The sequence below is a fragment of the Gobius niger genome (assembly GCF_951799975.1).
Source record: "Gobius niger genome assembly, chromosome: 8".
NCBI lineage: Eukaryota > Metazoa > Chordata > Actinopteri > Gobiiformes > Gobiidae > Gobius > Gobius niger.
Genome location: NC_136859.1, coordinates 14,640,346 through 14,663,625, shown reverse-complemented (window position 1 = coordinate 14,663,625; position 23,280 = coordinate 14,640,346). Strand labels below are relative to the sequence as shown.

General features: G+C 41.7%; 2 protein-coding genes across 2 annotated transcripts; one reads left to right on the top strand and one right to left on the bottom strand.

Annotated features, from left to right (window-relative positions):
- The first annotated feature begins 4,475 nt into the window (after positions 1 to 4,475).
- On the top strand, positions 4,476 to 8,086 carry glipr2l (GLI pathogenesis-related 2, like). The gene is made up of 5 exons (XM_079561270.1): positions 4,476 to 4,787; positions 5,041 to 5,149; positions 5,435 to 5,538; positions 5,806 to 5,883; positions 7,860 to 8,086. Exons 1-5 carry the CDS (start codon positions 4,775 to 4,777, stop codon positions 8,042 to 8,044), a joined length of 489 nt encoding a protein of 162 aa, XP_079417396.1. The 5' UTR covers positions 4,476 to 4,774; the 3' UTR covers positions 8,045 to 8,086.
- Positions 8,087 to 9,381: 1,295 nt separating this feature from the next.
- nacad (NAC alpha domain containing) lies at positions 9,382 to 22,073 on the bottom strand. The gene is made up of 10 exons (XM_079561782.1): positions 21,722 to 22,073; positions 19,648 to 19,928; positions 14,659 to 18,820; positions 14,065 to 14,283; positions 12,033 to 12,115; positions 11,817 to 11,885; positions 11,592 to 11,738; positions 11,370 to 11,507; positions 10,117 to 10,239; positions 9,382 to 9,545 (listed from the first exon to the last, which is right to left on the bottom strand). The coding sequence occupies exons 1-10, from the start codon at positions 21,807 to 21,809 to the stop codon at positions 9,531 to 9,533; spliced, it is 5,325 nt and encodes a 1,774-aa protein (XP_079417908.1). The 5' UTR covers positions 21,810 to 22,073; the 3' UTR covers positions 9,382 to 9,530.
- Positions 22,074 to 23,280: the final 1,207 nt, after the last annotated feature.

The window sequence follows — 23,280 nt, the reverse complement described above, 5'->3', positions numbered from 1 at the left end:
CAATTCAAACACCAAAATCTGCGAATGAGCTCTTCTCTCCCTTGTCTTTCGCAAAGATCAAATCAATCCCCTTCGGCCTTGCTAGATCACTCCCTTCTCAACTCCCCCAGACCTCTTAATAAGGATGGAGGTGAAGGCAAGGAGTTATTAAAAAGTCCTCACCCGTCCTCTCGAGAGCGCTAAAGAGGAATTATACGCAACTAAGTGCACTCACAGACCTCCGATTTGAGTCATTTTGCATGGCTCTTGTCGTAAATTCAGCTCGCTCGCAGAAGGGAAACCCAATGATTTTTCAGACAAAGAAAGTGCTGACCCCGTTTTGCTTGATTTTCAGGCCTAAAAGGGGGTCAAGAATTAGAGGAAGTGCATGAGCGGTGAGTATGGAGAAGTATGAGGAATGATCCGGTAAATGAAAAAGGAAGGGAGTTGGGAGTGTTTAGCCAATGGGCAGATGAATGATACCAGCATGGATCAATGTCTGCTGTCCCTCTAAAAGGAGCGGTGTTCATAAATTACAATAAAGCGTCCTGGCTCTTCCTTCTCACCCTCTGCACACATACTCTTGCCAGCCATCTCAATTAGCATGAATTGAGATGTATGGCTGTGAAGAGGGTGCGTCTTGAGAGCACTATGTAAATGTCTTCTTGCAGCTGTCCAGTCCCATCACGGGGCAGATGGTTGGGAGAGGAAAAAGAGGAAATCAATTTGTTAAGCTAGCACTATCCGGCTAATGAGAAATCAAGTGGCCAGACTTCTCACATGAATCCCATCATGTCCATTCCTGTTCAGAAAGAGATGTCATTAGACACTCTGACCACAGCTAAGAGTGGATGGAGATCACAGTCATTACAGCTGTTACAGTGGAGCCCCTGGCCTCGTGGTTCCACCTAGTGGCTGAAAGCGTTACTGCAATCAAGTTGAGGTTTCGATTTTAAGTTTTTGTTTTGTACCAGCAGAGTACTCGAGAGTACGGCAAGTTATTGCATTCATTTGAATAATAAAAAGTTCAGATTTTTTTTTGTCTTTCGAGAAAAGTAAACAAAAAACAAACGCTATTTTATAGACAGACAATTGCCTAGAGATGGCTGTTGCATTGAACAGGTCCATCTTTGCCCCAAATATTTCTGTTTCAGCAGATTCATCATTAGAGATAGACAGATAATAAACACAGGATATGTGGTTTTGTCTTGTTCCTCAGCTCCCCCTAACCAAAATATCTTCCCACGGCTCTGCATGTTTGATGCACTTGTGTCGCTGAGCTTGCACTGCTTATGCACAGTACACGTGTCTAACCCGTGCACATATATGCCTATACTTGTAGAATGGACATAGTAAGAGACTGATTGTGTAGGCTGATATTTAATCACTTTAATTCATAAATGCATCTCTCATAAACCATGTTCTTCATCAGTCATGGCTAATACCTACATTTCAGCAGAAACTTCCAAAGTGTGAAGCCTAAGGGTAATAGACAAACTGCATTTAATATGGGATATGTGCTGCACTTGCCAGTTCCTAAGTCTGCAAGTATTAAGTTACAAATAATAGTAATAAACACAACTTATTTCTGAAAACACAAACTTTTCTCATAAAAACAGAAACTTTCATTATTCAAATGAATGCAATAAGTTGCCGCAACTGGGCAACTTAAATGAAAATGTCTGTGATCGACCACTGTAGAATTTAAAAAAGGCTTACACTTACCTTTCAAGACTCAGACTGCTTCACATTGCCATATTTATTCATTCTGCTCACTTCGCTTCCGCCACAGTTGCCCCAGTGCAGACTCACAGAAAAGCAATCTGCAATGACCTCTTCCATCTCAAATCACTTAATCGCTCACTACATACAGGGCATGGTGACTGACTGCCTAAGGGCATCTGATTCCATGGACAGTTCATTGAAACCTGCACCTTGTGTCAGGAGAGGCTGGCGTTAAGTAATTCAATGATCAGAATGGGGATTATAAGAATAGCCTACAAGCTTTGCACATGTTCAAATTGATGGGCGGTCATTTACACACTATAACATTGAAAACGTATCTTACGATCTTTGGTCGAGCGAGTGCACTTATTTTGATTTATCCACTTCAGCCAAATGATAATAAAGTTTACAGCCTGGACTTGATCCAATTTGCTGCAGCTCTCAAACACTGAGTAGTTGCACACAGCACTTTGGCGCTAACTTGGATAATCACCAACACAATCTAAGAGCGCACTGGAAAAAAAGGGCATATTTTATTTGCAAGCCAGCACCAAAGTACACAGGCGGTTTGGGAGCAGTGACATGCGCAGTAAAATGAAAGGTTATCCATTGTGTGGTGTTTGCATAGAATTTTCAGAGTTTCATAAAAGTAATGACATCTATTTCCGTGATGAATGTGTCAGTCCGGAATCCTGTGAAAGTACCGTGGGTTACATAGCTCATACTGACAAAGTGAAACCTGCTTCAGAGCACAATGAATGATGCCTGTCTCCGTGTCTGCTGTAGTCGGGAAATTGTTCATCACTGTTTTCATCGCAGGAAGTACAGCCAGGGCTCCTGTACAAATGGCTTTGTGGAGGATTTATTGAACTATCTTAGTGAAGGGGGTTGTCTGGTGAAACACAGACATCGGGGTCCACTTTCAAAAGTTCAGACTGGAGAGGATTTAGAAGCTGAGGCTCTATACGAATTCTGCAAATTGTTACGGGGGTCATACGCAGGTAAAGCATGTGAAAAGGTGCATATGCTTTACCTGCATGCGAAGAATTAGGACAAATGAGTCAACACAAGGGGTCAGAACAGAACACAAGGTGAACACTTCAATAAAGGTTCTGTACCCATTTCTTTTACCCTTCAATCAGTGTGCATTTCTTCCATGATGACTTTGTGTCTCACTGGATTAAGCATTTACCCCTGAACTAGAACCATGTTTTGAGTAGGTTAGCCTATAGCCCTGGAAACGGCCATAACTGCGCAGAGAAAATAGATATAGCAAAGCTTGCCCTGTGGCTCCATCTGCTGGTGACAATGTTACAGCAATTCTCATTCATTAACTTGATTGCGGTCAACCTTTTTCGAGATGCACTATCATCGGATTAAAAAAAAATACTTTTCTGGCCTCGCTTTACATTATCTCTCACTCCACAGCTGCCCTGGGGTAGACTGACAGAAGGGACGCTGCCAAACTGGGCCATCGGACCCATCACAACAAACCACTTAGGCATGATGTGGGGAGTGTTTTGCTCAAGGACCAGAGGTGGGTATAAAAAAAAGTGCAATATAAGATAAACTATACTTTCAAAATACTTTTACTCAAGAAGAAGTAAAACAAAAGAATTACTAAAAAACAGTTTGAGCGTAAAAGTCTGATTTACCATTCATTATGAGAAACTGGAAAAATCTAAGTAGGCTACTGTATATCCAAAGGAAATGCCAGAAAAATATACAGCAGTGGGTCTGATCACAGCTAACCCTTCTCACCCTGGACATGGACTATTCACCTCTCTCCCCTCAGGCAGTTTTTCCTCACCGCCATCAGACTCATGAACGATAGAGAGACCTAACAACTCAGTACAGACTGTAATCTGCTTTATTGCACTATGTCCACACTTAGACCCGCTGCTATCACTTATCACTTTATACACCTACACAATATGTAAATCCAATTCCGTTGTTGTTCTATGTCAATTGTTGTCGTCTTACCATATTTTATTTTTTTCTATTTATTTTGTATCTTATTTATTTTAATATTCTTTATGCATGCCCTAAAGCCTTATAGTTTAAAGTTGTATAGCTTATTGTTATCTAAATTGTGTGTTATATGTTTTTATGTTTAATGTTGCACGTCTGACCAAAAAAAAAAATCTAGTTAGTGAACCTGTTTACAAACAATGGCAATAAAAACTATTCTGATTCTGATAAAGATTTTTTTAGTACATGAAACATAAACTACATCTACTTTATGTATTAAGGTGAAGTTTTCCCAGTTAGAGATTTACAGTACTCCCTGTTGTAAGAGTACAAGTGGTAATTTTACTCTAGTCATCGTGGTTGGCAATCAGCTGTTTGTAACTCCGCCCACCTCCACAGAGTGCCTTGAGGCTCCATTTTAATTGATATTTAAGTAGGCACGGTTCCAAACAGCTGATTGCCAACCAAAAGTCACATGACATGAACCATATGGTAAAACTACTCTAAGAAGTGCAATTACTTCAATAAAGTCACTTCATATAAGTACATATACTTAATAATGTACTTACTTAATATACGTAACTGAGTACTACCCACCTCTGCAAAGGACACAGCAGTCGGCACTTGAGCAGTTGTCTCCCTGGTCATCTTAATTTTGAACCACTTTTTTGTATTTTGCAGAATACTTAAGCTGCTTGTGTCCTCTCACTGTCTCCTATTGTGTCTTACAGTGCACCCTGACAGAGCAGATTGTGTGCCCCCCCTGCTGCTATGAGTAGCACAAGCCTTCTCTTCCATCTGTCACCGGTACAGCCGTATATGGGTTTACGTCTCGTAGATATGATGTCATCAGTGACCTCATGGGGACCCCCTCAGCAGTGGGTTGTCTTAAATATCTTCTCTTGGTTGTGAGCACAGATAGGCACAGCATGCTGCAGAATGAAACTAGTTCCTGGGGATCTTTGGTTATTAATCTAGTTGGGAAGGACTGAAATGAAAGCAGCTGTTTCAACATATCAGGAAGCAGAGGCAGCAAGGCAGAAAGAGAGAGAAGAAGGGTTTGCAGATCTAACACCCGCCCTCCTTGGTGGCAACAACAATGGGGAAGTCAGGTAAGGCAACAATTCACCCTTAGGACTTTGAGCTGAACAAGCTAAAACCAGCCACATGTGAAGCCTTTTCAAGTTTTGTTGCATAATAAACATCCAAACTCTTCACATTCGCTGGTTTGAGAGAAGTGTTGGTCGTCTTGTTTGGAGCAGTGTAAATAGGTTCATTGTTTCTGTGTGAGTGACAGGCACCAGTGGCAGACAGGGAGTCAGCGCGTGTCTCTATTGACAAATCCGTGTCATTTGTGTGTCACAGCCTCCAAGCAGTTTGCCGGGGAGCTGCTCCACTCCCATAATGAGTACAGGAAGAAACACCAGGCCCCTCCGCTGAAGCTGAGCAGCAAACTGAGCAAAGAGGCAACACGGTAGGTCCTTCAAATGCGCAAATACGGCTTTGTGAATGTCAGAAAAAAAGGAATGAATGCTAACATATTAAGTCACACTAAGTTATTTTCTGGTATTAGTATTTGTAGAGCAAGATAGGCCTTGATATCGGATCTGAACATGTTGAGCACAGGCAGGGACTCCACTGTCTTGCACAACAATAATCCATGTAATGTTCGGTTACCAATACCCACCATTTAAAAAGCAATGACATAAGCCTAGTTGAGTTCCCTGCCATATATATAACATCACATCTCTCTGTTTAGTTATGCAGAAAGTTTGGCAAGCACAAGAATCCTGAAGCACAGTGTTGACTCCGCCAGAGGGAGCTGTGGAGAGAACCTGGCCTGGGCGTCCTATGACCAGTCAGGTACAACATTTGCACCTTTAAACCGTGTGTCCAATGCTTTTACTGTGAGAACCTATAAAGTGAACAGCTGGGTCCGATTTCCTTGTTTCCACAAAAAAAAAAGAAGCTCTCAGACTGTATGAGTCATCGTGCAAATATGTTGACTCTAGACTTGAGTGTTGTGACCATAAAACCTCTCACTCTATGTGATGACAAGCACTCACGAGGTCTAAGCTATAACGGTGATATGAATGTGAGAGAAAGTTATTCAGTCTTTGTATGTTTCAGGTAAAGACGTATCAGAGCGCTGGTATGAGGAGGTTAATAAATACAACTTCAAACGCCCTGGATTTTCTTCAGGAACAGGTGAGGAACACTTTTTGAGATTTTGAGACACAATGTGAACATTTCTTCAGGAATTTGTCACTAAGACATTCCCGAGACACTTTAAGGAGAGTTCTGCTGCACCTTTTTTGGCACCGAAAAGAAAATACAGGTTCAAAAATGGGAAAGACAACAGACTTAACTGTAACTCCTGAGCTTCATTCAAGCACAAAAGCTATTACATGCACAACAGACTAATCCCCCAGATTCTATTAACAGACCTGTTGGGGGTTAGGGCAGAGGGTTTCAAATGCACCCCATCCCCATAAAGGAGCCCCTTTTCTGTTCAAAATAATGAAAATAATAAAGATTATTTCCCCACCTGTCACTCGCGAGACCTAACCAAGCCTAGCTCAAGATCTGAATATGGGCCCCTGAGAACTGCAATGCCACTGCTCCTGCACAGAGCACCGGCAACATAAAAACACTGGACAAATGCAGAGAACGAATATATTAATGGCAAAAAAACAAAAAAAAAGAAAACTTAATTTGTTCCACACCGCAATAAAAAAAAATTTAAAAAAAAGGACATTTGTCTTTGATTTCTGGAACTACTGTTCAAGAAATCTCTCCTTGAGTCAACTTTTTGACACTTAGATTAAGGAAAAAGACTAATTAATTAATATTTTTAATGACCGTTTTTTCCGGACTATAAGTCGCTCTGGATTATAAGTCACACCAGCCAAAGAATGCATAATGAAAAAGAAAAAAAAATATATAAGTTGCACCAGCCTTGGCAACTACCTGGGCATGGACGCGTAACTGTAACGTTGACAATCGGCAGCACGTTGCTCAAGCACCGATTTGTGAACTTGTTCCTCTAGCTGTAGCCATATAGCTTTTAGCCCGCAATTAGCTTTTTGTGTTTTCTTCATTACAGTAAGAGTAACCCCCGCTTTTTGCCAGTTCCCCAAAGTTTCTCGCTCACTCCAAACTTTCTTCCTGCCATTTAATTTTCAGTGGTGCAGGAGAAGCAGATACTGGCATAGATATATATAAAGGCTAGATGTCTCTTATGCGCTTCTGGCCAATGGAGGGCGACGTCCGCACACGACGGCCATCTTGCCACAGGGAGCTCGCTCACTCGTAACATAATGGTTTATGGCGCATATACTTATATATATATATATAACCATAACTTGCAAAATTTTCTACCGATTTTCAAATGGTTTGGTTTGTTATAAATGTCAGAGATGTAGTAATGACACTGCATACATATGAATAAAAAAGAAAATCTTTATTTCAACATGTTCCAGCATTCAGAATTATAGCCATGTTAATAACGTTTCTAAGAAACCAAACCGTTTGTAAATCCGTGAAGATTTCAGCGAGATAAGTGGATTTGTGTTAGTGCTAATCACTCACTTACTTGAGCTCGCCAGAAAGCTTCCCTGTGGCAAGATGGCCGCTGGTAATGTCGGAAGTGACTCTGCCTTAAGACATCTAGCCTTTATTATATGATATCTATGGCTACTGGTACACAAGCCGAGAGCGCCCTCTAGCGGCTGTCAATGTGAAAATAACAAACAAACTTCACACAGCCAAACTACAAAAAAAGTGCGACATATAGTCCAGTATATGTGTGCATCATTTATAATTTTTTCTTGTCACGTGTGGTTTAGATGATAAAAAATTAAACTCTGTCTTTAAATCTTCGGTCTTCAGAATTACCAAGTCACACATGTAAAACTATATTAAAAACTCTCCACTGGCATTACTCTATCCAACCTTATGACAAAAACATGAAACGCTGTCACATCTTATCTTGATTTCACCAGTCTCCCTTCATTTCATTCCAAGTGACATTCTTCTCAGTCTGTTTAGCTTTAGCTCCTTAAATTGACTCAACGCTGTTTCATTGAAACTCACGCAGACATAAGACTGAAACGGGTTCTTGAAAGTCTAAATATTTAAACAGCTGAGTGGGTTGAGCTCTAACTCCACTGGCTTGTCTGCAGGTCACTTCACGGCCATGGTGTGGAAGAGCACAAAGAAGCTGGGAGTGGGTAAAGCCACTGCTGAAGATGGGTCGACGTTTGTAGTTGCCAGATATTTTCCTGCGGGGAACATAACGAACCAGGGCCACTTTGAGAGTAATGTTCTGCCCGCAACACACACCGCCCCAACTCCTTTAGACGTGTAGCTGGCAACCACACTGTGAAACTACGAGTGACCTTCCAAAAAGGAGTTTGGGGGACTGCATTTTCTAACATTTCTAACGACGTTGAATAGATTTTACATTACAAGAAAAACCCTAAAATGCAGCTGCTTTTTGTATTTGCTCTTATTGTTCCTTTGAGTGTAGCAGTGGAATAGCAACTTGCAAGATAGGAAAAAGGTGGTCATGTAATTTCTTTGTCCTTTATAAATGTCACTTTTTTTTTCTTTTTTTTTTAAAGAACACACTTAGTTCCCTTGTAAAAAATGTGCATTCTTTTCATGGGTGGACTCTGAGTGAGTGTAACCATAAGTGTTTGTGTATCAAGTGTCATTAACATATTGCTTTAACGTTTTAAGATTTGTAATAATGTTTTCTTTCGTAATGTTTACACAGTGTCTACTATTAATTTAAGTATGCATACTTATGCTGTGAATGACTTTTTGACCCAACATTTTGTCTGAATTATTGCCACCACATGTTACAGCCGCACCCTGCACCAAACAGTTTTTGTATTCAAGGTCTAATTTAACTCGTTTTAAAGTTTTGCACAATAAAAAAGTACCAAAAGAAAAAGTGCGACTCAAACAAGTGATCACCCGCATTGTGAACCCAGTAAGAGTATTTATGACAACCCTGAGTTTCAAATAACTGAGCACAAAAATCATAATGGGTTGTCAATAATGTCAATAATATATCTATAATATGCTATGAAAATGAATTATACAAATTCTTCTTCTTCTTAAAGGTAACATGAAGCTTTTGTAATGTGGTATTAAGAGAATTACATTTTTGCTCTGGTATGAGTGCCATTGATACGCTAGTTAAAGTAACTGCTGTAAAACGACTTAAAGCTGCATTATGTAACTTTTTATGTGAAAAAAGAGTTGATATTTGTGTGTATATGACCTCGTAGTGACCCAGCAGCTGTATGCGGGGTCAGCATGGCGCCTTTATTTTCCATCGCAGTGGTCTCTAAGACGCTTAAGGATCAATTGTTTTTACTGCTGATGCCAGAAAATCTACAAATGAATTGATCCTGGAGCGTTGTAGAGACCAAATGATCAAAAGTAAATGTCTAGCTGACCACGTACACAGCCACTGGGTCACCATGAGGTCACAACTTTTTTTTTTTTCTCCACATAAAAAGTTGCATAATGCACCTTTTAAGGAAGTACAATTCCTTACTCAATAAAAGTCCTTAGATAAACGGAACTGATCACTACCCAACCCTGTCTTCAAATGAAAAGGTCTTTATAAAGAATACAAACAGAAAACAGTGTGTAATTCCTTTTTCCATTATTAACTGCAAACCTAAGTGAATAATAGGATAGAAATCTCAAAATTATCCACAATGAAACCAGTTTTATTAAGCAGATACTGAGGGTGCAACACACAATAGCAGCAGCAGCAGCAGCAGCAGTAATACCAAACAGAAGAGATGTGTTTAGGTTTTTGGCTCCAAGAGTCCTCACATGGTCAGCTCCTGTCAATCAAAGAAGAAAGTCCAGTCAATTTAAGCTTGGACCGTTTCATCAAATCTAAGTGTGTGCCGCCCTCTACTGGGGACAGGCAGTACAGCATGACTAAAAGGTTATGGAGGGATTTTCTACTTGTCATGTGCTCCTGTATGAATCACTACTTGACATCTCTGCCCTTCCTTTTGTCGGCCAGGGCTCGACAATAACTTTCTGTGCTCACTGGCATTGCAAGAAATAAGCAGGGGTTTATCATTTGTCGCCGCCAGCTGAATATTTACATCCTGTTATCCTATTAGTTTGATGGAACGGTGCATTGGGCACATTTATGCTGCATAGGGAAGGGTTGATAACGTGAAGCAGGTTAATTTGGTTGTATCAAAAGACTGATATTTTTGAGGTGTCTTTCAAGTCTTCTCAAGTCTCACGCTTTAGTCCATTTTATCACGTTCATTCTCAAGCGGTCAAATTAGTGACTTGAGTCTGACGTTCAAATTACCCACATTTGTCGGCTAAAATCTAGCCCTGTGTTTAGCCCTGCCTCGGCCCTCTGCGTCCGCCCCCCTCCTCCCGGCTCACCATGATGGCATTCACAATGTCATTCTTGTTGTGTTTGAGGGCGCGGACGGCTTTGGCTCGAGATACGTTCGCCTGAGCCATGACCAGCTCTATGTCCCTCTGCTCCAGACCGGTCTCATCCACCTGGTTAACACACACAAAAAAAACATTCATAACATCATGGCAGCAGCACACAGACTCAGGAGTTTATGCTACTCAGATAAAATGGGGACAGGAAGAATGCAGTTTTAAGAAGTAATAGAATCAATGTAACAGGGTTTCTACAGGTGGCAGCCAGTCAAATGTAATGCTTTTTAATGCCTAAATAATATTTTGTTTTTGCCACAAATTTGGCATATTCATTTTGTAAGCTTAACAGTCAATCAAACAGGGGAATGAGGGGAGATTTTGATATTTAAAACTAGAATGGCCACAACGGGCAACTTCTGAACAAAAGAGTGTTTAAAATTTCAGTCAGGACTTTTTGTTTTTGAAACATTTATATTTGAATCTGTTTGGCCCCGATTAAGTAGTTTTAAGTCCTCCCTTGAAACCCACCTGTTTGCACAGGCTTTTCAATAAGTTGTATTTTCTGCTTCATTGTTCATTGTTCCTGATGTTAAAGTTTTGTATTCCTAGATTGTATTATTATCTATTTTATGCGAAGCACTTTGGGCTGCTGTGGTTGTTGTAAATGTGCTATAGAAATAAAGTTGACCTTGTTCCAGTTTAATGCTTTTTAATGACTTTTAAAGCCTAAACTTTTGACATAATTAATTTACTTTTAGAAACCCTGTGTAAAGCAACCAAGTAATTCACAAAATGAAGTATCTCCTAGATTTGAACTTCATCCTTAAAGGGACTATACAGAGTTTAAAAATGTTTTAAAAATATGTATTTTCCTACATGTTCCAGCGATGTCCTAATGTGTAGCCCAGACCTGTTCACCACAACTGCCTCTAAAATCCTGCACTGTCACTAAAAAACGTGTTACTTGGGTCCGAAGTGCCTTCATGCACAAGCTTAATATAGAAGCTGCAGTTACACATAAGACCTGGTGTGGCAGTAGTGAGTATAAAATGACTAACTGGCATCTAGCCCCTTTAAACTTTCTACCTTTTTCATTTAAAAATATGTTATTATTTCTCTAGCATAGATAACATAGATCTCCTGTTCAACTGTAGATTTGGGATATGTTTTTGTTGTGTGTGTTTGTTTTTGCATTCAGTCAAACTGTTTGTTGTCTATTGTAAATAGAAACAGTAACTAGTCACCTCCTCTTCCTCCTCCTCATCACTCTCCTCTTTGATGCTGAGTCTGGGAGGGAGGGGCGGGGCCAAGGGAGTGGAGGTCACAGGGACTTTGAACTTCTCTGCTGCAGCTTTGTGAGCTTGTTGAGATAGGTCCTCAATCTGTAGGAAGAAGAAATGTTACTATTACTACACAGTATGAGGAAATTGGGACCATGGGGTAATGTGTGGCACATAAGAACTTGCCTTAGCTTCCCCAAAAACTATGTAGATGTCAGAGGCAGGACTTTTGAAAACGTCTGGTCTACTGATGACAAACAGGATACTTTTGGACTTCCTGATAGTGATCCTGGTGACGCCATGGACCGGCTTCAAACCAAGTTTAGACATCGCCTTTAGCGCAGACAAAGAAGCCTCAATTAACATGCTGGAAAAATGACAGTAAAAACAGTAATTTGTGCTGTGTTTGACCTTGCGCGCCTTCTTCTCACTGCGGCTCTGTTTGGGTCGGCTCAGCCCCTCACTCACAGACGAGTAAGACTGACAAAGAGCAAAGTGTTAATTGCCTTGATGGAATTACTAAGCCTTACAGTAGAAATGGTGTTTCCTGCATGCAGCAAAACTGTATTGGCAAAGAATAAGATAAAAAAAATCCAATTATGGGCAGAGTTTTGACAGGGGACTCACATGGTGCTCTGGTCTGAGTGGCTCTGCGTCCTCCAGCTCTGGAACAGACTCCTCACTCTCAGATTCATTACAGGACGCCAGGCCTCAACACATCAACACAATAATTATTTCAACAAGGACTCATTCATGTTCTTAAATTTGATATCAAAATCTTAAATGACCACCTGATCCCACTCCTCCCACCTCATTTCCATGCCCCCCAGCCAACCCCTCCGTCACTACATTCTCATTTCTTCAGTCTTTCAGGTCTGAGCAGATCATTTTCTCAGAAACAGCCCCCAACAACTTATTATTATGCCTGATTGTTATTATTGCATGATAAATACCATTTATACTCTTCTCTATGTACAGATTGTGCTCTACATTGTCTTCTGCTATGGCCGATTGACACCACCACTTTTTGGTGCTGTAATGAATAAAGACCACCTGAGAAATCAAAGTGAGGAAAATGTTGCCAAAATTGAATCTTGAAATGATCATCCACGCTTTCATCTCATCTCGCATTGATCATTGCAATTCTGTTTGTGCTTGTTTTAACAAGGCGACTTTAAACAGACTTCAGATTGTACAAAATGCTGCTTTTGACAGGTGCACCCAGAACAACCCACATCACCACCATCCTGTCAATTCTTCATTAGCTTCCTGTCAAATTTTGCATCGAGTTTAAAATTTTAAAAATATTAGTCAGGCCCCTCATTATATCAATGACTTGTCATGCCCCCACGTCTCAGGGCGCACCCTTCGGTCTTCAGGCAAGGGTCACCTGAAGATCCCAAAACTAATTTTAAAACCCGGGGAAATCTGGCATTTCAAGCCGTAGCCTCCAGACCTGCCCCTCAGTGAGCTCTGTGGACTCTTTCAAAAAGCAATTGAAGACTTCATTATGCAACAATTTCAGTTTTCTGATGTTTCATATTGTTTTAATTCACCCATAGTTTGTACAGCACTTTGTGATTTGAATCTGTGAAATGCACTTTATAGATAAACCTGCCTTACATACTTACTTCTGGTGACAGAGAAGACTGTGAACTTGGTTCCAGTTTCTATTTTATGTGAATATATAAAAATCTTAAACCAAATGAAACACAATATGACCAACCACTTAAGTCTGACATGCCCTCAGTCTCAGTTTTAAAGTTTAGTTTAACCAGTGTTTCTCAAACTGTGGTATGTGTACTACAGGATCCTCTGCAATTTTAGACAATCCATTCAATCAGTTTTAGTTAGATATAATTGCTCATATGTTTTAGTGATGAATACACTTAAAGGTTCTTCTGGAGAGACTTTTGGTGTATTTGGCTGTTATTTTATTACCCTAAATGCTGCAATCGTCATCTGATATGTCCCCTATCTGCTATTTTTGCCACTTCATTGAAACATGTAAGGGAACAAACTAACAGCTTTGCTATGCCTAATGTCTTTCTAGAAAAATCTTTTAAGCATATTTAACACAAGAGTTGTTAACAACAAGCCTAGACATGATTAACTCCAAGTTCGGACAAGACAAGACCCTACACATTTTTTTTGTAGGTCACATCACAAGAAATCCAATTTAAGGTAATGCGTACGTTGCAAACAACTACCAATGTAGTAAATATTCCAAAAAATGGAAACAACAAACAAGCAGTTATGTTCATTTGATGTGGTCTTGTCCAGAGACAATATTGGGCAAAAATGTGTGGAAATGTGTAAAAAATTGTGGAAAACTAATCTAAAGCTTGGTCCTCTACAGGTGTTTTGGGGTTACCCACTGAAGACCCAAAACTAAATTAATATCATTACTACTCTATTGTGCTAGATTAACTATTTTACAACACTGACTAAACAAAACTACATCTATAGATTCTGACCGGCTAAATAATGTACTGCAAATGTTTTCATTGGAAAAACTGACATGTCCTCTGAGGAAATATTAAAGCCTGATCGTAATTAGAAGGTCAAATATTTTATAAGGTGGTACTTAGTGTGAAAAAACCCCACTGGTATAAAGTAGCCCTGCATGAACGCAGCCTGTTTACAGAGAGAGACTCACAGTTGCTTTTCAGAGCCAGGTCACATGGGTCTCTGTTACTGTAGCTGTGGTTGATGGAACAGCCTCCATGTCTGTCGATCAGCGAAGTGTATGGTTGGATTGCCTGTTCACTGGAGTCATTATGCAGTTTCTTTCCCATAATTCCCTTTGGCTGTGGTCTATGTAGAGGCAATCGACTGTCGTCTTCGCTGTCTGTGTCCTCCTCAGCCAGGCAGGAATCTGAAAAAAAAAACGGGAATATAAATATATATATTGATGTACAGTCGGTTCAGAAAGTAATTTTACACCTCCATTTATTGCTATGTTGTCTCATATTGAAAATGCTCTATTTTCAATTTACACACTTATATGGTTTATACTTTTGTAACTTTTTCTATCACAGGCAATGAATAAAACTTTTTACAGACCAAAACTATTATGAATGTTCAAAAACAATCATAATCATTGTAGATTTCTTACAAATAGAAAACAAAATCTAAGTATTAGACTTGTACATAATAAAATAGAAATAATTTAAAGAGGTGTGAAAACCTTTTGAACCCACTGTAAACGAACAATAATAATATAATTCAAATGAATATTTCTCATACTCACCTATGAATGTGACTTGATCTTGCTTGATTTGTTTATGAACCTCTATATCTGTTGTAGCATCGATGTGAGAAGTGAACGGGGAGTCACAATGAGACGTTGGATCGGCCGATGACTCCTGCGTTGGTTGTGAGAGGTTCAGTGGTGATAGTGTGGGCGATGACGATGATACATTGTCTTCCTGGTAACCGCTCAGTGGAGGGCTTTGAGGGGGGGTAGTGCATGGATCTGAAATGAAGGGCTGGGATTCCTGGATTGGTGTGGGGAGATTGTCTTCTGGTTTAGACGATGAGGAGTTAAAGCTTGACGAGGAGTGACTTGTGTCTACATTGTTGGCATTGAGGTCCACCACGTAAGCCCTTCCATTGCCAGAAAGTGGATTGTCAACTGGTTCCAGATCTTGATTTGAATACAAAGAGCTGTTTTCTGTTTTACTTTGAATGTTCATGTGAGAGCTTTCTTCCATGAACGTATGTGTATCTTGGGCAGCCTCAGGACTTGGGTCAGTACCACCTGCCTTCTGAGATGCTTTGTTCCTTTGCTTTCCCCTCCTCCTGTTTTTTGCAGGTTTGTTGTGACGTTCAGGGCTATCCTGTGATTTTGTGTCATTGTTCAAAGCTTTTTCTTGTTCCTCTCCAACACATTCTTTCGGCTGTTGTCCACTTTGGGAATCCATAGCCTTTTCGATTTCTCCCTGAGATTTGCTATTATCAATCTTGCTTTGCTTTCCTGACCCAGATTCAGAGGACTTACACATTGGGGTGTATGAACCAAATGATCCTTGTAGCAAATACACTGCTGTATTTGACTGCTGGGTTGGATTATTCTGACATCTTGACTTTGCCAGTGAGCATGTTTGTTGGCTTTCAGTAACCACTTCCTTTTCACTAATGGTCTGGGGGTTTTCTTCAAGAGGGATATTGGAAACGGACTCTCGTACATTCACACTCTGGGGTCTTGCCTCTTCTGATAAAGCATTCAGCCCCCTACACATAGATATTTGCAGTGGTTCAAAATCATTGTTATTTTGACCATCAGTCCAAGAAAAGGTGCTTTCAAAATTAATATTACTGGACTCTTCTTGTGTTTCAAGGCCACCATCCTCTGCATTTCCAAGTTCGGATATTCTTCCAACAGATTTTGGGCATATCAGGTTGAACTGACTAACCAAGCTTTCATCTGCTTTGTCCCTTTTCTGAAAGAGTCCATTATTTTCATCGTCATCCAAAACCGTTTCAAAAACATTGTAATTTCTCTGTGCTGCAGCATTGATGCCGAGATCCCCAAAGCTTTGTTTCCCTTTGCCACACAGGTTCATCCCGAGAGAGTGCCCCGTTGCCCAGATACTGTAACCATCCCCTGAACCAAACTGTAAGCTAATTTTCTCATCGCACCATGTCCCAGCTCGATGACTTGTGTCTGTTTCCGAATTTTCCCGTTTAGGTGAGATAGCTAAAGGCGAAGAGCACCCGACAGCTCCTAGAATCCCTTCATCAGTCATCAACAAAGTGTTTTCTCTTAAATTCTCTTGAGTTGAATCCTTAGACTTATGTTCAGGGGTTAAGGATGGGGTGGTTACCTCTGGAGATATGGCCACAGGGATGTTGCTTGGGTTCGTGCTGGTGTCTGTGGGGTTGGATAGAAGTAGCACTCTTTTGTTTAAATCATTGGTGGCGGTTAATGTTAAGGTCTCTTCCATAGTGTTAGCACATTTCTGATTAGCAAAGGACCTTGACAATAAGAGCCTTCCCGCTTCCACAGCCCGTTCTGTCTGATATTGGCGAGGTTTGATTAGTAACTTGTAAGAATCTCTCTCTGGTACATCTGCAGTTTCCAAACGATTGTCAATAGTTTGTGGATTTACCATGCAAGTATTTGCGTCAACTTCTTCCGGCTTTGCCTCTGCTTGAGATTTGTTTGACATCTCTGTGCATGTTGGCGATGACACACCAAGTGGGATGGGACTGCGTGTACAAGCAGATATTGTACAACTATTGGTGGTGTTTGACAGGAGAGTTGGTTTAACTGATTCGGAGATATCGGTTTCAGATTTGGTTTCGCTTTCATTTTTCTGGGTAGAGTCCGATTCACATGGCAAAGTGCTCAACTCTTCAGCACTCGAAACATCGTTGGGACATGTGTTTGTTTGCAATGATTCACCAGGACAAAGTTCCGGCTCGACTTTTAATGCTTGTGTTGCATTTTCTGTTTTGTCCTCTTTATTTTCAACACCAATTGCACATTCTTCTTTCTTGTCAGGATCAGAGTGGTTTGAACACTCCCCTTGTTGACAACATGAGGCGGCAGCAGGCTCCACAACTTCCACTTTGGGGAGATTGGGGTCTTCTTCTTGAGTTGCGGTAGGTTCCGGTGCCTTTGCGTGCTGCTCCGTGCTGTACTGTTCCTCGTCTCCATTGAAAGAAGCTGAATCGAGAGAGTCATCAGTATCGTCTTGGTAACAGAAAGACTCGTCCAAGCCTTCGTTTAAAGATGTTTCCGAAAGCGAGTGGAGAAAGGAACTGTCCTCATCTGTTGGATACTCATGTACTCCTTTGCTGTCTGAGTCTTCTTCGTCCTCATCCTCCTTTTCTTCCTCAGAGTCAACACCATCTTTGGCGCCTTCAGCTCCCTCCTCCACCACTTCCACTTCTACCTTCACTTCTTCATTAAGACCGTTGTTCAGATCATTACTTTCAATCTCTTCATCGTCCTCCTCATCATCTTCAATGTCTGCTTCCTCCTCGCCGGCTGCATAAGCGTCTTTCCCCTCATTGATGTCTTCAGTTTCCTCTTCTGTTGGGAAAAGCGTGATCTCCATTGAATCTGCCCTGAAGATGAAATTGGTGTGAGGCGGGAACCCAAGAAGGGATGCCGGAATCATTTGATCTTCATCCAAAATGTTGTTGGCGCAAGCGGCCTGGGAAAGCATGGACAAACCGGAGCTAAGTCTTTCGAAGGCGTCCAGTGAGATGGTTGGGGAGTCAGGGCTGAGGTTGCTTGAAGTTATCGTTTCGGGGGTCAGTGCAAAAGATGCTAGATCAGGGTCTTTCTGTTCATATGGCTCTTCTGATAGACACGCTTCTAGTTGTAGTTTCAAGCCTAAGGATCTTGAATACTCAGCTGATCCCATCCTGGACATTTCAATTTCACACTCACCTGCATCATCCTGGGAGTCACTGCTCCGACTACTGCTGCTTCTTAGAGGAGATATATCTTCAGTCACCCAACTCGGGCGGCAACTTTCTCTTGAAACCTTAACCTCTTCCTCAGCGTGACCCTCTTCCTCCTCCATAATGGCCGTTCTGGTTATATCTGAAATAAAGGCACTCTCTTCGGACCTGCAAAGAAAGAAATCCCCAACTTTGCTTTCTCTGTCGGGCATAGAACGGACTTTATCCTCAGCATCTTCGTCTCCTATTTCTGATAAGGATCCCACGAAGCAAGCAGGTGCCTCTTGTGATTCCTCAGTGAGGAGAAGATTGGGTGAAGTTGAGGGAGAGGTGGAAGAAGTGTAAGATGATGAGTGGCTATCTCCCTCTGCAGTCATATAAGAGCCAGAGGAAGAGGTAAGGGGGGAGCACAGGTCCTCACTATCAGAAGGGGAACCAGGGGAGAGTGGGTAGGATGGAGACCCCGGGTACGAGTGGTGCTTGAGGTGCGAAGAGCGCATTTTGGTCGGGGTCGACGGAGCGGTGTAGTACAAGTCAGGGTCTCGGGAGGAGGGCACGCCCACTCGTAAAGGGTCTACCGCAAAGACCGGTTCAGAGAAGGATAACGTGACGGGGCAGACGAGCTCAGAGAAATTTACGGAAGGCACTTCGTCTGGAGAGTGATCCTGTTCAGCCAAACTGTCATCTGGGGCATCGGTCTCGGGGCACGATGAGGGGGCAGGAAGGAGAGGGGTGAGCAACGGGGAAGGGAAAGTAGTAGGAGGATGCAGATCACTTTGGTGGGACTGGTTTTGGCTTTCAGTTGTGTTTGTCTCAGTGTGAGCTTCTGTTTCATGTGAACGACCTACAGGGCCAATTTGGTGACGAACTGCATTTTGAGGCGTCTCTTTTTTCTTCTCTGTATTTTTGAGCAATGACTCCTGACCCATCACCACCCTTGTGTCCATGTTCTGTGGTTCTTGATAGTCACTTTCCACTTCTGAACCAGTAAGGACCTAAAAAGGATATTACACATGCAATACATTAGGAGAAGAAAAAACAATCTTTCTATCATTTATTTTAGTCACATCATAATTAATGAATTATTCACTTATTTTTAATTTGTTTAGTGTAGTGGCATATTAGTATAGAAATATACAGTCAGAGACTCACTGAACATGTATTTGCCAGGCATCGAGCAAACTGACACTTCTAAGTCCTTGACTGTTAGGGTTATTATTAGATTTGAATGTAAAAGGGATGGGAACTATTAAGTTATACTTCCTGCCACTCTTTTTCAATAATAAATAAACAAACATAAAAGTCTTTGTTAAAAACTGCACAGTGGCTTTTCAGTTTTTTTACAATGATTACAATGATTGCCTTTGCTGTATTTGGGTTTTAACGAAAAACAATAAACATATTTAAAATATATCTATAATCAGCACTTATTTTGTTTTAAATTGGGGTAAAAAAAAAAGTATTGTTATCGTAAATCGAGTATAGTCTAGTATATATGAATGTATGTTCAAATGTCATGTATATTGCGTATATGTAAACTGAACTAATCAATCAATCTATCATCTGGTTGATTGACAAAGGTTTGCTAGCACGTTTCCATCAGTCTTCCCCATGGCCATTGTGACATTTAAGATCTGGTAAAGCTCAATGTAAGCATTGTTATTATCTTTAAACTGGCATCTGTAGAAGCCTATACAGACACAGTCTGGAAAACTAACCCTGGATCTTCTGTGGGTGAGGTGAGAGCGCTACCCACTGAATCTTACATAACATTTTCGTTTTATCTTGACCTCTGCTATAATGTTACATTAATCACACACACCTTAATCCTCTCCATCTTCACGGGAATGTGGCGCCCACATGGTCCATGGCCTCCTAATTTCCCGGACAGTCTGGGAACGGGGCGTCGGTCTGAGCCCTCAGGCTGTGGGCGGGGTATCTCTGAGGACCTATGGGTCACATGAACTAACCTGGGGCCGAAAGGAGAGGTACATGCTGGGAGGAGTTTCTGAGGAGTACTTGGAGACGGACTTGACCCGGTGTCACTTGGGGAGGATCCACTGTCACTCGGTGAAGAATCAACCGATGGGTGTCTGGTCATGTCTAGGAGAGAAAAGGGTCAAGCCACGACTCTCATCAACTCTCAATACGCACAATCATTTTCAATAAAGTACAATTAGCTACAAAAGTGGTGCTCAAACTATGGTGCAGATACCCCTGGTGTTATGGAATACAATGGAATATCAACTATTATAGGCCATCCCAAAAAAAGCTAACCATCCAGAGCAGCTTCATCACTGTCCACAAAAAAGAAAAAGATGGAATTGACAGAGGGAGAGAAAAGTGGGTCACTCAGAGACGGTAACACAAAAGTGAAAGGATTTGCAATAAAACACTATAACCTAAATTAGATATTGTCCCAGGGCTGATGCTAAAAATGTTGCCATTTTCCATGCTTAAATTGATTTGTATACTACACACAGATCTTTATGTCAGTCTATACTTTATATTCAGTTCACTGCAGTAGACAAATAACAGTACCTCCCTTAAAGTGGGCCTCATGACCTCAGTACAAATGCTGATTGACAATAATGACACAGACATCAGGAGCACATTTTAATGCTGGCCACAAATGCACATACTGTATACAGTACTTCCTATTCCCTGCAGCGATTGCTTGATAATTCACTTTCTGTTCTAAGACGCCACACTCTCTGACTATAGATGCATTATGCAGCATCCACCCTTTTTGTAATCTCCTTTTCAGTTTTTGCAATGATGCGGTGCCCGTAGTGAAGGGAAAGAGAAAGCATGTTGTATTCTGAGCTGGCTGTATTTTCTCAGGGGGAGAGCAGTCAAATCAGGCACACTGCTTGCTGGAATAAAGAGCAGGATGCAGAAAATTGCACAGGCCAGAGCTGCGTCACTCACTAGCTCTGCAACTCCAGCCCAAAGGGAGACTCGGGTTTAACTGCAAGGGAAAACGCTACCGACTGTGGTGTGAATTATTTACTCACTACAAGCCAGGCAGTTTAAGAGGGTCTTTTGATACATAATCTGGACCGTGGGATAGTTAAATTCTGCCAAAAGGTTATAATAATGTTGCCATTGTGTGAGGACTCAACAGGACAGCTACGTCCAATACGATTCACAGTAAAAACACTAAAACTTGTACAAGAATCACAAAATGGATTTCATTCAGGACATGTTTGTAAGGGTGTAGATGGCAGGGTCAGCGTTTTTTATAAGATCCCATCCCAAGGAGACACATGGAGTTTTACCTAAGTAAACACAGCCTGGATTGGAGATTTTTGATTTGATTTAAGCTTTATACACATGGAATAATAATAAATAAAACTGATGAGATTTGTTTTGCCCAAATAGGTAGTCAAACTCGATTGGGTCACATTCTGACTTATTTAAGAGGCACTATGAGGTCATCTTCCACAATACGATTGATAAAGCAGCAAACAATAACAACAGCCCTTAGTATCCCTGCGTGTTTGTACAGTGCACATCCAAGCTGCTGTGTCATGTTCCTAGAGAGGGCGGAAGGGAGGGAGGGAGGGGGGGTTTGTCAGAACGCTGCCCCAACCCGCCTACGAATGAGCTCTTGTGAGGAGGTTAGGGATGGGGCGAACACATAGGAGGAGTAGTTATGTCAGCAGTCGGTTTAGGCATAGCACAAAGCTGCCAAATGCATGAATGATTAGTACGCCACGGGGAAAGAGTTTGGGACCAGGGTGGAGACTTGTGATGAGACGACTGAACCTGCAGTTTTAGCGACGATGCTGCTGCTGCTGAATCACGCCGCTATGTATGTCAACACAATAAGGGCATGCTTCAAATCATAGAGACAAAACAACTTGGCATCAGTCACCCCCCCGATGTCCTACCTGATCTGGGAAGATTTGCGTCCTCGGCTCCCAGCTCGAGGTGCTTGTCGGTGGATGGGCCAGATCTGTGGACGCTCTCCCCGGGCATGCTTTTTGTTTTTTACCCTGCGTAGCACTGACGCACCAAAAACAGCCGCTGCTGGAGGAGAGAGGGGACTCAGAGCACGTGTGAGTCCATGAGTTTAAAGGGGAGCCGTGAAGTGTGATCCGAGGAGGAGCTGCTGGTCTCTCCCTGTGTGATGCTGCAGTTGTGATGCTGAGTCCATTGGAGTGTGTCTGAGGGGTCGAGCCGCAGTGTGCCCAAAAGCTTCCCCCCTCCCTTCCCTTCTCTCCTCCCTGTATGTTCTCTCTCTCTCTCTCTCTCTCTCTCGATCTATCTCTCTCCCAACCCGGCTAACTCTGGATCTTGAGAGATGATGTCAGCAGATTTGCACTGCCCCACACTCTCAGTGCTGCCCTCAACCTTGGAGGAAAGCACAAGTACTGCAAAAACAAGACGGACGTGAAATAAAGAAAGTAAAAGAGACCGCAGTGTTGAGAGGAAACGAAAAGTATCATTTTAGAAAAGCCCCTTTAACCATCTCCCAAGGGGGGAATCAATTAGGCCCATCTAAAGTTTATAAGGAGTAGCAGCGTCAAGACAACCCTTGTTTCTATGGCAACCAGAAACTTATCATCATCCATTGTTAGCTTTGAAAAACACGGTTTAAATGCGTTTTACAGCTTTTCCATTTACTTATGATTCAAGTTAAGAAGAAATTGTATAAAGTAAAAAAAAAAAGTTGTATGTTCTGAACTACCGTAGTATTAGTTGCATAGGAAGAGGGAGGGTACCAATCCAAGGACAGAATTGGGACTCGCTCATGGCCCATTGTTACAGTACCTCTTTGTATCACATCCTGTGCCTGTGTCCAATGAAGATGTAAAATGTTTAGCGAAACGCTCTAACATAATTCTGTGTAACACTGGCTAAACCTGTAGTTTAAACTGTCCGCAAAACTGAAATTTCTTATTCCATAACGTCTGTTTAAATCAAATTTAACGAAGGTCTCTTGGTATTTCTAATCCTGTCCCGGGCTTGAGTCTATGTAATGCGCGCCTGAGCGACACAATGAGGCACACACACCTATAAAAGCATCACTGTGAGGGACCAGCCGGCTGCACCTTCAGACTGATGACCCAGCAATAGAAGATGCCATGATTAAGGAGTTCAACACAGAAAACGCTAACCGGGCTGATGGTCAGCTGTCCATCTATCGACCTAGTTATTCCTGAGGGAGGAGAGAGGCAGGCAATGGTATCCTGGTTGACGTAGGGATTTAGATAATTAACTCACGCTTTTTCTCCTCAAATGTGCCTCCGAACTGTGCTACATATACAGTAAAGGGGGCACAAAGAGAGAGGCTTGTCCAGAGTGTAACATTGTGATGCAACTAACAGAGGGGGAAAAAAACATTGAAAAGGTGGATTCAAATGCACTCTTTCCGACCCTGAAGATCCCGGCCTCCTTGTAATTTTCAGAGCCACAGAGCACATGCTGAATCTATATAAGCAGCACA

What these genes read in the sequence shown, in the direction of transcription:
- glipr2l (XM_079561270.1), top strand. An exon ending in GGCGTCCTATGACCAGTCAG is followed by an intron (nt 5,539 to 5,805) that starts GTACAACATTTG and finishes TGTATGTTTCAG; the next exon opens with GTAAAGACGTATCAGAGCGC. An exon ending in TGGATTTTCTTCAGGAACAG is followed by an intron (nt 5,884 to 7,859) that starts GTGAGGAACACT and finishes GCTTGTCTGCAG; the next exon opens with GTCACTTCACGGCCATGGTG.
- nacad (XM_079561782.1), bottom strand. Translation starts at nt 21,809, where the DNA reads ATGCCCGGGGAGAGCGTCCACAGATCTGGCCCATCCACCGACAAGCAC. An exon ending in CCTGGCTCTGAAAAGCAACT is followed by an intron (nt 12,116 to 14,064) that starts GTGAGTCTCTCT and finishes TGATGTGTTGAG; the next exon opens with GCCTGGCGTCCTGTAATGAA. An exon ending in ATGAGGAGGAGGAAGAGGAG is followed by an intron (nt 10,240 to 11,369) that starts GTGACTAGTTAC and finishes TGTGTTAACCAG; the next exon opens with GTGGATGAGACCGGTCTGGA.